Source organism: Gouania willdenowi, chromosome 14, assembly GCF_900634775.1.
Source record: "Gouania willdenowi chromosome 14, fGouWil2.1, whole genome shotgun sequence".
In the NCBI taxonomy this organism is placed as follows: Eukaryota; Metazoa; Chordata; class Actinopteri; order Blenniiformes; family Gobiesocidae; genus Gouania; species Gouania willdenowi.
In genome coordinates, this window is record NC_041057.1 from 5,991,697 (window position 1) to 6,007,016 (window position 15,320).

General features: G+C 36.4%; 1 protein-coding gene across 4 annotated transcripts in view; it reads right to left on the minus strand.

Annotated features, from left to right (window-relative positions):
* Positions 1 to 15,320, minus strand: part of LOC114475555 (cell adhesion molecule 2-like) — a 330,216-nt gene that overhangs the window by 103,041 nt on the left and 211,855 nt on the right. For 3 of the 4 annotated variants that reach the window (XM_028466469.1, XM_028466471.1, XM_028466467.1), the window contains exon 2: positions 3,453 to 3,479. The exons of the other annotated variant lie outside the window; for it this stretch is intronic. In XM_028466469.1, the coding sequence (XP_028322270.1) occupies positions 3,453 to 3,479 (27 nt within the window). The remainder of the gene's footprint in view (positions 1 to 3,452; positions 3,480 to 15,320) is intronic. 4 annotated transcript variants of the gene reach the window in all.

Sequence of the window (15,320 nt, forward strand, 5' to 3'; positions counted from 1 at the left end):
TATGGAATGAATGCTGTTTTCAATTTACAGGTAGTCTTTTTCATTTATTCGTTTTACTTGGAAAAACCACAGCTTAAGCTTCATCTGTTCACATTTCTTACAAGAACACAGAGGGAAAACGCTCTGGCACATACTATGGTGCACATCTACAGTCAATATTTCTACAGCCAAATAACATTAGCAGTCGCTCACACACTGGCTGTCTAGATAGGGTTTTGTAAAATCAATGTCATAAAAGCAAAATCAGATTTATTCAGGGGTTTCTCAACCTTTATCGGAGGGGAAATGTGGAGGTTATTTGTCATTTCTTGTAGTTTTTATAAGTTAATGGCAAACTGGACTAATCGCCCCCACATTCCCTTATTGAAACATTATTTTTTTCTAGCGCGTGCGGATCTGTTGCCGGATAGCGACAGTGTAGGACTGAGCGCTACCACAGGTCATTCATCCCCACCGCTGTACGACTGTACAACAAAACAGTCTGTAAAAACATACTGTATATACAATATATCTTCTTGCTCCCGCCTATTAATATGTATATACCTGTATCCTTTATTCTTTTTAGATTATTTTTTTCTATTTATGTAGATCTTCTATTATTGCATTGTTTATTTTATCTTCATTGCACTATTTTTTGGGGTGTCTTTTGGGTTTTCTGTGTTGCCTTCTGTTGTCTTTTTTATTGCACTTTATATCGAGCTGTCATGTCAGTAAATTTCCCCAGATGAATAAAGAATACTCTACTCTACTCTACTCTACTCTTTATATTGTTCATTTTCAGAGTGAGTTGGAAAATGTTTCCCAATCAGGAAGATGCAGTTGGATAAAGTAGTGAGTTTTGGCTCTTGTCCTTTGGCTCTTGCCAGATGTACTTTGCAAAATTGCTCTTTTCCACAATTTCCAGTAAGACTTTCACTCGTAGGCTAGACACAGTTCAGTTGAACATTTTTTTTCCCCAACAACTACATGAGAATTCATAGTTTGAAGAGACTCTCACAAGATAGAACGCATCAAGCACCCAAGCAGAAGATGCATAGACAGTGAACGGAGATAAAAAAAAAAAGACATCTCTAGATTGATCTTTGCCGATTGTATCCGGCTTCCGACAGCCTTGTCTTTCAGTAACACACCTACTGATGAACCCATGCGCTTGAACTCAGCATTTATCTGCCCAACCATCAGCATGCTTCTTATCTGGCTTGTTATGTTTTCCTTACAAACAGCCTCATTATAAAGGTACGAGAGGCAGGACTGAGACATGGGCTTGACTCTGATCTACAAGTTGCTTGTTCTCCTATTAGGAGTGCAATGGATTTCCTATACTGTCACAGTAAGATAGAAAACGATGATAGCCCAGCGAGGGCACACTTTAAAGGGAGGAGGGACTCAACTATGTTTGAGACGACTGAATGTTGATCAGGAGAGAGAGAGTTTGTATATATTATATATTTAGCTGAGGTAGAAAAGAAGAACAATTACGAGAAACAAATGACAATGAAGAAAGTAATAAAACAAAGACTAAATATGGCGTATGATTTGAAACCTGCCTTTTTGTTTCGGTCTTTATTGGCATACATGATGAATTCATAATTTAGATGAACAGTTATTTACTCTTGAACACTATATTGTTCAATTATTTGTTTGTTTGTTAGCGGGTAGGGATGTAACAATTAATCGTAAAGCAGTTAAAATTCGATTCATAGGTATCACAGTTGATATTGATTTTCTGAAAATTGAATCGCAGTACTTTTTTTAAACAGCAGAGGGCGCTATATATTTATCCTTCTCTTGTCCAAATGCTGAGGCGGAGGGCGGAATCTGCTACTACTTTCTTTCTGGCCGCCTTCTACTCTTAAATATGTTAATAAATGATTCCTGAACCCTTTAGCACCGAAAGAATATCTGTAATATTACGTGAATATCTGTAAAAGTCACGTTCTTTTATTAGCTCTGTCTGCTAGCATAGCTTCTCTTCTTCACTGCACAGAATATCTGCATCCCAACAGACCACTGGCTTACCAGCGCCCTCTGCTGGTCCAAACAAATATCTGACGTAAATACAGGGCAGACTGTTTTTTTTTTTTAAAGTCCAATTGTTAAGGCACAAAATACATTTTCAGTTGCACTTTTAAAAAGAAAAAGAACTACGATGCAGTTTTGCATTGTTTATTACAGAACCAGAATTTAAATGAATAGGCTTCTTCTTCATTTGTATTATTCCTTTATTTATTACATTCAAGATTTATTTTTAGTTAAATTGCATTGTTTTGAATAGTTTATCAAGGGATTCTTTTTCCCCCAAAAAATAAAGGAATATTTTTCAATCATCATTTGTCTACAGTCCCATTTTGTAAAATAAATCGTGAATCAAATCGTATTGGGGGTTGAGTGAATCGTTACATCCCTATTAGCGGGATTATGTCAAAAGTACTTAAAGGATTCTGATAAAGTTTTAACCAAAGATAGACCTTAAGCAATGGAAGATTTCATATAGTTTTGGGAGGGATCTAGATCAATATACAGATTCTGGATCTGTTTCAAAAAATCCCTTTCTCTCATTAGTGGGGAAAAAAAAAAAAAAAAAGATATCTTGGTTCGTAATTGGCCGATCTATATGAAATTAGACTCCGTTATCTGGGGTTGGTTCCTTAATAACCCCACAGAGTTTCATCAAGATTGCAGATTTCATCACAACTTTTTTTAATTTTTTTTTTTAAAGGGGGGTGCCCATATATCAGGCCCTTGAGTACTGTATGATTAATGGGGATAGAGATTAGTACAGAAAACTGCAATTATCTGGAAACGAGGAGATTTGGTGCTTGGTGGAAATTTTGCGCTCTCCGAATACTTTCGTTTACCTTTATTTATTTATTTATTTTTTAAACTAGTTTTATTAGAAACTGGAGCTGAAAGTCATGGATAACTGAAGTTGTATTATTCACACACAAAAACCCCAAAAAAACAGGTTATTTCCATGTAGCAAACACTCCCTTTTCTTTCTAGTTCCTTTAAAATCCATTGCCACGATTACCATGCAGTGTCCTGTCTTGTCTTTCAGATTCAATGAGTAATGAAAAAGAATTGGCCCATTATAAATTACTGCTTCCTGTCCACTACCAATCACAAAGGACAATGTCCCAGGAGTTAAGTGCCCATATATTAATTCTCTGACCTCGAGCTGTTCTTTTTACAGTTAGTGAGCCTAAATGATTTATTAGAAATTACTATGAATCTAAAGCAGCCTATTTCTGCGAAGACACCCTGTGCAAGCACTATCAATGAGCATCATTTTAATAATATGCACACTGAAAATTCTGTTTAAACACCAAAATGACAAAGAAACTGAATTTTCCCGATGTTATTTCTATTCTGTTTTTTTTTTTTATATAATTTATTTTATTCTTGTATTAGATCAAAGGTTGAGTTTGGAAGCAGCATCAGCCACAACTCACCTCGAACTTTGCCCTTTGACGCCATCACTGAAGTCCCAAAGAAGATAAGAAGGGTTGAATGGACAGCGAGAAAGGCAGAGGTCAGAAAAAAAGAAAAAAAAAAGAAAATAAGGAAAAAGACAAAGACAGAAGACAGAAGAACTGGTTAGATAAGTGAAAGGAGGGAAAGGGGTGTCTGTTACTGATGCATGTGTACAAAAACGAGCAAGGTTTTTTTTAAAAAAAATGTTATCTTGCGTGTCATTTACTAACGGTAAACACCCGGTCATTCAACCCTGAAAGAGAATGTTCTGGTTCAGCTAATGAGTGGAAGAAGAGCTTGAAACAACGCACTGTTTTTGAATATTTTTATTTTCCAAGGGACTCCGTGCTGTCTAATGAGTTTCCAAGTGTGAGCCAATCTGTTGCAGGCCTTGTGTCTCTGATATGAGTCATGGGACTATGAGGGGAGAGGGACTGTGGGAAACTTGTATCCCAATTCCAGAGAATCTTTGGTTGGAATTCCAACTGTCCCGATCAGTGTCGGAGCATTTTGTCCTAAAATGCTTCGAACAGAGTCAGAGCAACATGCATCGTAGCTAATCAGCAAATGGAGTCCGCACTGCAGTAAGTCCACACTATGGCTGTGTTCAAAGTCAAATACTAACATATTATACAGTAGGGCTGAACGATTTTGGAAAATAATCTAATTGCGATTTTTTTTCGATTGCGATTTAATATGCAATTATTTTTTCAAGGGACTCTTGTCATGTATTTTTCAATGAACACAAGCAATAAATCATTCTGTTTCATAATAAACAATTTCAGATTTATTGAAACTTTAAATAAATATAAAATATACATTTTAAAGCACAGATTACAACAATAAGGCAAAGAAACCTGTGGCTTTACCTCTTCAACATATCTAACTAACTTCACGTTTCATGAAACATGTAAACATGGGGACTCCACTTCTTAAACACTCTCTGAACTTAACAGGACAGAACAAGACGGGACAAGAAGAAATAAATAAATCAATAAAATTGCAGCCTTTGCGATTAGAAAATCATGTAGAATGATACGGCGATAATATCACAAATGCAATTAATCGTTCAGCCCTACTATACACTAAACCCTCAATGAGTATATACTGTCTACTATATACAGCCGATGTACTTAAACAAAATGTACTTAAGTAAAAGTAAAATTACAGATTTTAGAAAGTACTCAAAAAAGTAGAAGTACACAAAAAAGCTACTCAATTACAGTCACGAGAAACAATACTGAGATATCAATTTTACTTCCAAGTTTCCCAAGATGCATTTCGATCCTACAATGACAAAAACCTGAACCACACTGAGGCCACCTTTGAACGTTCTGAAAGCATTTCAAGCGAGAAAGTGATCAAGTACAATATCAACATGTGCTCATTTGATCTATAAAACTCGCGGATTTTTGGAGACTAGTGTGCCCACCGTGCATACTTCAAAAATGATAGTATACATCCGGGTATTTCTCGCTTAGTCAATGTTTTCATACTATCTAATGTGAATTCTCTACATCACATGTGTCAAACTCAAGGCCCGGGGGCCAAATCCGGCCCTTTAGAGCATCAAATTCGGCCTGCTCAACAAATTTAAAATGAGAGAAAAAAACATTACAAATTTTGTAAATGACCAATATTCAGTTGTAGACATCTCAACAAAACTATTAAAAGCCACAATATTTACAGAGCTCAGTTTTCCAGTTCTTATATCACATGACGGCAGTCAATCTCAAATTGTTGAAAGAACTCTCAATTTTTCCAAAATCTGGCAAATTTTCTTCAAATTATTCCACAAAATGTCCCCAAATTCCCACAATCAGGGAAATTTAAGTGAATATCCATCAAGGACTGAAATACTCACATGCTTTATTATTTATACGTGGACGTGCAAATCAGGGCACATTATGTTGAATTAGCTTTTTTCAACTAAAATCTGTGGCCCACTTCAGCTCAAACTGGTTGGTATTTGGCCCCTGAAAGAAAATGAGTTTGACACCCCTCCTCTACATACTAATTTTGACATCAGACTTAGTATGAGTAGTACGTTAGCATGCAATTTCAAATACAGCCTATGACTGACAGCACTGTAATCAGTCAAAGAAAGCAGCACATACTGGACTGAAGTCATGATACGACTACATTTAAAAGGCAATTTACTGAAAACCAAAAAACCCAGGAAGAAACAACACAGAACCACTAACCAGCACGAACAACGTCCCATCTTAAACACAGACGAGAGACGAATAAACAACCTAGATTGTCTATTAGTGTGCCAGTGTGCGTGTGTCTGTATATTCGGCTGTAACCCAAGGGAGCGACTCTTGCGCTGCACACAAACTGCTTTGCCAAATTGATGGATCTATTGGAATGCCTCCACTGAGCCTGAAAACGTGCAGCGCTCTAAGAGACGGCGTCTGAAAAAGAATGAGGGAAGGAGAACAAAGAATCCCACTGCAGGTGCCGAAATCGGCCCGTCATTACATTTTCTAAGCTTCCTTTTTTCCCAGATTCGAGATTCATCAACTGCTCTCCATGTAAACAGTGACATTTTATTAAGAATTTAAAAATCCAAGTCAGGGAGTCAACAAGAGCAAACTCTGGAGCTACAAACCTCTGCTAGGGCAACCTGACCGCTCTTTTAATCTAAAATAAATAGATAGATATTTATCTGGGCACCAATAAATCCTTAACACCTATTTTTTAGTGACTGATGGAGATGTTCATGCATTGTTGGCACTGTTTCACGAGTAAAATAGAGTCAGGATGTGAGAAATGACAAAGGGGGAAACATAATTTACACATGTTCATTGTCTGAGTGGCAAAGGGCTTTGGAAAACTGTGAAAAGAAGGAGAAGAAAAACAATTGCAATACTTGTGTCACAGTTTTCCAGTGGAATATTCACATTTCACTCCAGCATCGACGGTCAACAGAGACAAACTGTGAGTGGATGTGACAGCTTTACCAACACTGTCATGAAACTGATGACATGGTAAATTATTCCCTCAGCATTGTCCGACCATCTCACTCTAGCCCGGAATTTTATCCTTAATGTGAAGGTACGACGTTTCAGGAAAGAGAAACAATTATATGAATTTAAAAAAAAAAAAGCCTTCTGTAAGGGTGTAAAGAAGAGAAGGAGAGTAAAAAAAAGAAGGGAATAAAGGAGACAAGCTGTGATGCAAAGAGAAAAATGGTGGGAATGTTACTCACAAAGTCTTTGTGCTTTTTCTCAGACTCGAACAGTTTCCAAGCAACCTCAACAACAGTCCTGTAAGTCATTGTAGTGAGCAAAGTATCTAAGACCAATGATACGTTAGCTACCACTTAAAACCTCTCTTTGCCATTATTATACTACTGATACACCTTCAGTCAAATTAAATTCAAGACTTTTTATTGCCATTTGCAATTCACTTTAAGACCAACTTCCCAGTAAACACGATTGGGGGGAAAAAAGGCCACATTAATTACATGAGGTTAGGGCACATTTTTTCCAGTGTCTAGTGCAGACGTGTAACTGGCAGCCACCCAAAGTAAACACACAAAAATACCCAAAATGACAGTAAAATGCAAAAACAAAGCAGACTAAAATAATCAAAATCACTAAATAAAAAATAGACAAAAATCTATAAAACAACACAAATACAAAAAAATTAAAACCATTAAGAAAAATCTTCATTGGACAGGCAATTTTTTGTTAAATTTACATTTCCCTATGTTGTTGAAAGTCCGGCTGCAACCACATCACTGTTTTGTAGTTGCGCACTGTTACGGTTATTATATATTATATATACGGTAATTATAAATCTAAAAAGAAAATCCTACTTATGTGTTGAAATGTAAGACTTTTGAAACATTGATTTAAGACATTTTAATGACAATTAAGGCCCTAATTTTAGATTCATGAATCGAGTGCCTTTATAGGACTTTAAGGATCTGCAAGAACCCTGTAATATATTCACAGAATCTCTCCAACACCTAAAGGGGATCATTTGTGACCTAAATTGTTCAGTGCACTGTACAAAACTGCTTTAATCAAACGGTAAATGATAAATGGACTTGATTTATATAGAACTTTATCCCCACCAAGGTAGTAATAAAACACTTTACAATATCAGATAATTGCTCTATTCACACACCAATGGGACAAAGCTGCCATGCAAGGTGCTAGTCAACCATTGGGAGCAGCTTTAGGGTTCAGTGTCTTGCCCAAGGACACATAGAACCCCCAACATCTCAATCAGAAGACAACCCCTACCACCTGAGCAACGGTCGCCCAATTACATTCATCAAACTTTGGAATTAGGTCAATAAGTAGGATAAATAATACTGTCACATGCCAACTATACAAAAGACAACAAAATAAACATTATTGAAATAGTAAAACATTCATTAGAATTTGATTTGGTATCAATGGAAACAAGGCAGATAGAGAAAGAAATAGAAGTAGAGGTTAGTAGTGAAGCTCTGAGTACAAACAATGTAATTGTGAACAGACGGAAACACATATAACATTCATATATCTTCTCTTTAAACAGTAATGACACGCTAACGTTAGCTTACTGAGCTGCGTTGCCTTTGCTCATTTTTATTCTGTTGTTTTGTAATTTGTGTTATTGTTTAAATACATGTGTTCACATCAATTTTCTGCTCATTGTTCATGTGCCAAACAACTATGTTGTGTTTGAGTTGAGGTACTTCCATAATCGACCGGGCCTGTTTGTAAAGATTAACGGATCAATAGACAAAGTACTTTCATATATGAGGTCAAACAGACGACATTGTACGCAACACCAATGCAAAGCCTTTTTAAAGGGAACTCGATCAATAAGGTCAACTCACACGTTTCTTTGTTTTTGTGTAAGCATACATATTATTTACTGTAAACTTTAGCACTATATGATCTTAAAACTTGTACCACACGTATGTTATCGCATATAGATCTATATCCCACTTACATTTTTTAAAAATACATTCTGATGTGGGTTTTATTATGTCACAAAAAAAAGGAAACACCTAAAAAATGTGGACACGATCAACGCACCAACATCTTTAACAATAATAATAATTTTTAATGAGTGCAGATGCACAATTGGTGACAAGTGCAATAGACATTACATATATATATTCCTAGTTATTAAGTCAATCCCTGTTGCAACAGTACAAATATACACCAGCTAAGAATTATTAATGGGTCTAAAAAACAGGAAAAGTAAGCGATTCATCACACTAGAAAAACCACCTCAACAAATGTGTGCATTTTGAGGCCAAAGTATGAAGAAAAGAGTGAAATGTTTCAGAAAAAACACATATTGGACCACTAATGTATTGTTTAACCATGCATGTCACAAACTTGTCTCGGAGAACATGGGACAAAGCATAAGACCTCATTATGAAAGCATAGCAGTGCTTTTATTATGATCTTAGGTTGCCATAGATACTGTAGTATACAAAATTTAACTACTTCTCTAATATTTATTGATGAGTGAACTGCTGACAAAAGCAGCACAATGCACTTTGAAGGCTTTCAGCCAATATGATCTGCTCATTGTCAGAGGGAACACTTCAGAAGTCACCAGGTGGTCCTTCACAGCAGCAGACACTAAATTTACTCAATTATATGGCAATACCAAAGATTTAATCAAGGCAAAAAATAGAAATGCTTTGGAAAAGCCAAGCAAATCACCTGATCTTTGTTTTAGCATCCTTTTTAACTGCAAAAAACACACAATATACGATACAAATGCAAACATCTCCTTATCTGAAAATACAAAGCTTTGAACTAGTGCACTGGTTAAAATAAGCCCTTTTATTGTTGTAGCGTACAAAGATGAAATAATGAAAGTCGTGCTTATCTTCATTTTTTCTTATGTAAACAACATGTGTCAGGAGACCATGAGGAAAAAAAAAAAAACATCCTGTCACAGGAATAGCATATAAAGATAAAGAACACGGTCAAATATATAATATGTAAAAAGTTACAAGGATGCTAGAAATCCTACTTTCTCCTATGCTACATTTTCTTCATAATGTCTTGATTATGGGCGGGGCTTCTGAAACAGTTAAGACACGCCCAATCCAATCCATACAATAAAATCTCCAAAGAACAATCTATGCTAAGCTAACTAGCTACTCAATACTCATTATAGTGCCATTCACAATGATCTCAATCCAACCTACTCAGCACAGATTGCAGAGTCGGTTGTTTTTATAGGAGGGGGCGGAGCCAACAGTGGTGGTTTGTGATGTAAGAAACCACCAAAACGTCACAAACCACCAATCTTAGCCAATAGAAAAAGTCGATTGCAATAACCAGGTGTTAACCCATAGAAGGCAGTCAATCTTACATTTTCACAACAAAACTTTAAATACTTTGAGTAATTTGTGATGAGTTGGAGAAGAATTGATCAATAAGTTGTCTTCATACCAAAATACATTTGTTTTCAACATAAAGAAAAAAAAAATAAAGGTTTTTGGGTTCAGTTACTGTTTACAAATGTTTGGTCTCAATATATAGGAGAAACTTTCAAAGTTTCTCCATATTATAAAAGGACAAGGAAACATGTTTCAAAATAAAAGCTGTGCTGAGGACATACATACAAGATATAATCAATTTCATCAATGTGTCAAAAGTTGCACTCTTGATGAAATTATTGGTATTTAAAATTACTCTGTAGCTTTTAAAACACTGTTCACGCATTAATTTAATGATCATGTTGTTGTTTTTTAATGGCAGATTTGTGGAAAACCTACTGTACATATCAACATAATTCCTAGCAGCAATTGTAATCGCGTAATTGATAATTAATTCCAGTAAAGGCATAATTATAATTGTAATTTTAAAAAATCTGTTGCTGTCATAATCACAATTAAATTGGAATTGATTTCAGATAATTGACTTTGCAATTGTATTTCACATGAAAATTCTATAAAACATGTCAATTATAATTTAATGCTAAACTGGGGAAAATGGTACAGTTCTATGTACAGTTCTACACATATGTAGTTAATTATTGATATTAGTTTCATGCCCTATTTTACCATTTAAAAAGTAATTAAATCTAGGGGTATACTGACAGAAAAAAGTCTTAGATGCCCACATTCAACATATGAAAACCTATATTTTTATTGATTAAGAAGCCTAATAAGGTAACCAATAGATAAGAAATAAATCAGATGATAGATATGTGTTTTTAGTGTATTTTACAGCTGATTTAGGACCCGTTGTCATAAATATGCTAACAGAAAGCTAACACAAGCGGAAGGTTAACGTTTATTAGGTTATTTATTTCAATTTCAAGCTCAGTAATTGTGATGAATTGTAATTGAACTTCAGTAAGTGAGAACATAATTGTAACTGACTTTCTGAGGATAAAAAAAATAACTGTAATTTAATTGTAATTGGAAAAAATGTTGGTCACTCAAGTCGTAATTGAACATGGATAATTGAAAACAAAATTGTAACCGACAAACGTAATGGACACCAAACATGATTCTTAATGTTTACTAAAACCAAGCTTGAAACCATTGCTTTTTTTTGCATCATGTAAACACCCACAATAGAAGGGAATGAAAACCAAGTGTTATGTCGATGGTGAAAAAGGAAAGAAACACTGATTTTTAAGGAGTGCTGTTCACTGTATCTGTAACCATCAGCAGGGGGCCACCATAAATAAACTGTGTGATAGTTCAGAAACGACTTACTGCTCTGCAAACACACACACACACACACACACACACACACACACACACACACACACACACACACACACACACACACACACACACACACACACACACACACGCACACACACACACACACGCACACACACACACACACACACACACACGCACACGCACACACACACGCACACACACACACACACACACAGATCATAGCAACCCCTGCGGGTAGAAGTCTCTCGGGACGATGTGTACTCCATTGTAACATCTTTCCTGTTTCCCTCGACTTATTATTCCATCAAACTTGAGCTCATTTGTGAGTTTTCCCTCATCTTTCCGATTTGAGATTCTTTCTAACTCCCGATGAACTCTTTTCCTACCTGTCTTTCCTTCACCCTGAGGCTAGCTTCTTCACAGCAGCAGATACATTCACGCGCTGACATTGCACTGAAAGTTCTATGGAGACGAATGTGTGCAGCTCGGCTTTAAGCTGTCACACGCCATGATGGGGAGTTTAAAGTCGCCTTTACGTAGATCGGCAGCTGTTTCGCCGTATGTCGTACACACTGCAGGCCTTTGGATTTACACCAACATTCGACTGGTGAGCAGATTGCTGCAAAGAATCGACTCTCACACTTTGTCACCTGATGATGACTCGGTGGTACATGAAGTCATCAAGTGACACATACAAAGAAGAGCACAAATATCATGTGACATGTATGGGTAGAGCAACAGATAATCTTTTCCAATTAATTTAACGATCCTATTATCCTAAACATCAATTTTTAGCATTCAAAAAATAAGAGTTGATTTTGATTGAGCATTAATTTATTAGTGCTGTCAAGAGATTTTAAAAAATTGTGCAAAATAATGAATCTCTTTTTTTAATCTCACCTAAAAATTGCTGAGAAACATCCTCAACTTGAGGTTTTTTAATTAAAAATACATTTTTGTGGCACATCAAAATATTGATATTTAACAAAGTGGCTTTATAAAGTCAATTATAGTTTTTAACAGACTTGAAGCCATTTACAACACATTCTGATGTATTTGACCAGTTTTGACCATCAGGGCTGAATATTGATGTGTATTTTTTTTTATCAATCTCCAAATAATAGAAAATACAAATGAAATAAAACATCAGTTCCATTTGTAGTGCTATATGTTAGCACATCATAAACAGAAAGAACACTTTTCTGAGCAATACAATTATTCAACACCAAACTTGTTGCTTTTTCTATCCTTCAGATAATAATATTTATCCAGTGAATTTAGTAATTTGTCACTCATGGACTCATTTTTGCTCTGAACCTTGTCATGTTGAGTGTAGATTGACAACAGTGCGTACACGCAGCATGCTGCAGCTACCACTGTTTGAGTGTCTGTGCTAGCTGCTACATGTTTAGCATTATGGTGGTAGCTGGTGCTGCAAAGCTCCGGTGATCGGCAAACTCTTTCTTGCACAATTTGCACACAACTAGGCTTTTGTTTTCCATCCGGTGTTTTTATAAACCAAAATTAACGCAAACAAAGTTGAGAAGCTCAGCAGTTTCACTTCTCGTTATTGCATTCTGTGCATCAGTATTATGGGTATATCGGGAACTCTTGAAATGAGAAAGGTTACGCACTGGTTGGAGAGGTAAAAAAAAAAAAAAGTAATTAACACCGTTATTTTTTCCTGCAACTAATTAATGGCAATTAACGCGTTAAAATGACAGCCCTAAAACTAATTATGAAGATATTTTTTTCAATGTGCGGGACACATATTTCATGCATTGGTGTTCCTCTGGGGTCAGCCATTCCTCTGTGGTCAGCCATTAACGTTGTCAGTAAATTTGAGAAGATTTTGGATGAAAACTAGTATTTTTTCAGTGTGTGCGAGTGAAAATTTCATCTGGTCGCATCTGTGAGTGCGTAGGGTGAACTTATTTTGAAAATCCAAAAGGAGGAAGTGGGGAGTTACGTGCTGATGTGTCCGGCAACAGACCACATAGGGGGCACGCCGAATGGACGTGGGGGTGGGGTAGAGCACGCAGAGCGGAGTGACGGAGCGCATGTGGGGCGCTTATCGGACCTGGGACAGGGGGCGGGGAAGAACGCGCCGAGCAAAGTGAAGAACGAAAAGAGCAGCTGCTCAGCTGGAGAACCGGCTACCACCAGTACGGTCTACATTCTGGACGAACTGGAGACAGTGGCTACAGTGGGTGAGTTCAAAACAACTCACTGATGTGTACCTATAGGTTTTATACAGCCACAGCTTATAAGGACTACACCAGACCTCTGAAGAGGTGCTGTGGTATCTTTTTGCCCACCCATTCACTAAAAATAAATGCGTGATGTTGTCCTATGTCATGTTGCATACTTTACTTCATACAAAACTACTGTACGCCAGTTAAATCAACGATTCATCAGCATGCATAACTATGCTGTGCACCCCCCACCAAAAAATGGGTGCGACCAAATTCTGTGCTGGTGCGATTAACTGAGAAAGAGAACAGGTCAAGGTTTCATTATCGAGGGGTTATTTATGTATTCAACAAATAAACAAAGTGCTGACACAAAAACTTGGTCAATAATTTTCTGAAAATCATTTTCTGGAGGCAAATATCCCAGGGGTCAGATTGACCCTAAGGGTAAAATTTGTTAGTAATACTGTAGGATAATAGGAGTGTTCATTAAAAAAAAAAGATAGACATTGGCAGATTAATAACGCCAAGTGAGAAAGTAAACGTGTTTAAATTGATTAAAGCACTGCTTTTGCTAAGGGCTGTAATTCATCTCAGCGTAACAAAGTAAAATAGATTAAATTAAGTTTACTTAACTCTGCTTATTGCCACCATACTGCCTGTCTTACTCCATTAGTCTAACGCTCTCATCTCTTCAAATTACATCTGTTTCATTTGACAGATTTCCACCATATTTGATTTGAACTCTCAAACGTGTGTTTTAGCAGTTGCAGATCCACTAAAGATGACTCTACACAAGTGTAAATACCTTCCACTTTTCTTTTTCATGCATGCTTGAGCTCTACTGAATCACCATCGCCCGACCAGGTGTGAGTGGCACTGTGCAATCTGGTCCAACAGACCTTCTGTAACATTTGAGCTCTTTTCACCAGCACGGTGATCTTTTTCAACGCCACCTTTGAGGGGCCACTACAATCGTCAATCTCCGTAACAAGAAAAGTGACAAATGTTGGTCGAGAAGTTTAGATTTATAACCATGTAACTCCATAGCATTGCACTAATATTTAACTTTAAATTATGGTTTTTTTCATCCTACAATATCTTGTTTTTTAAATATTGTAAATATCATGAATGTAATTCTTTAGATCAGGGATGAAACGTGATTGTATCTGATCCGAGGGTCACATGATCAATATTGATGTTAGCATATAGAATAATGACCAATCAGAGCAGTATCACAGGGGTAAAAAGGGTTTTGTCTTTGTTTTTTTAATATTTTGTCATTTTTTACTTATTTTTTTGTGTTTTTGGAATCATTATGTGTGTTTTTGTTATTCTTTTGTGTTTTTGGTGTAATTTTGTCTATTTTTGTTGTTGATTTGAGTGTTTTTGGGGTCATTTTCTCTATTTTTGTTGTTGTTTTCTGTCATTTTCTGTAATTTTGTTAACAGTTTGTGAGTTTCTGGAGCTATCAGAATCAGAATCAGAATCAGAATCATTTATTCATGGCCACACAACAGAGTTGGTGAAATTTGGTTTCGGTACAGCACATCATGCTCACATCTTCTGTCAGTCACATACAGTACATAGTTGCATACATACAGACAGTTAAACAATGCAGTATTACAAGATATAAGTTACTTTAAGTATTTGTTTAGTGTCAGTATGGCAGTGGTGAAAAAAACTCATCTTAAATCAGTCTGAGTTGGCTGACAAAGAGGAAATGAGTGTGACACAGTGGTGAGGAGTGTGTGTGTGGTCTGAGGTTATTTTCAATGCTCGCTGTGTGACACGTCTGAGATACAAAGTTTCAATTGTTGGGAGCGTGTGGCCAGTGATTTTGGATGATTTGTTGATCATACGTTGGAGTTTTGTGCGTGAATGACTATCCAAGTTTCCGTACCAGACTATTATTGATGATGTGAGGATATTCTTAATTATGGCTGTGTAAAACTGAAGGAGGATGTTGTGTCTGT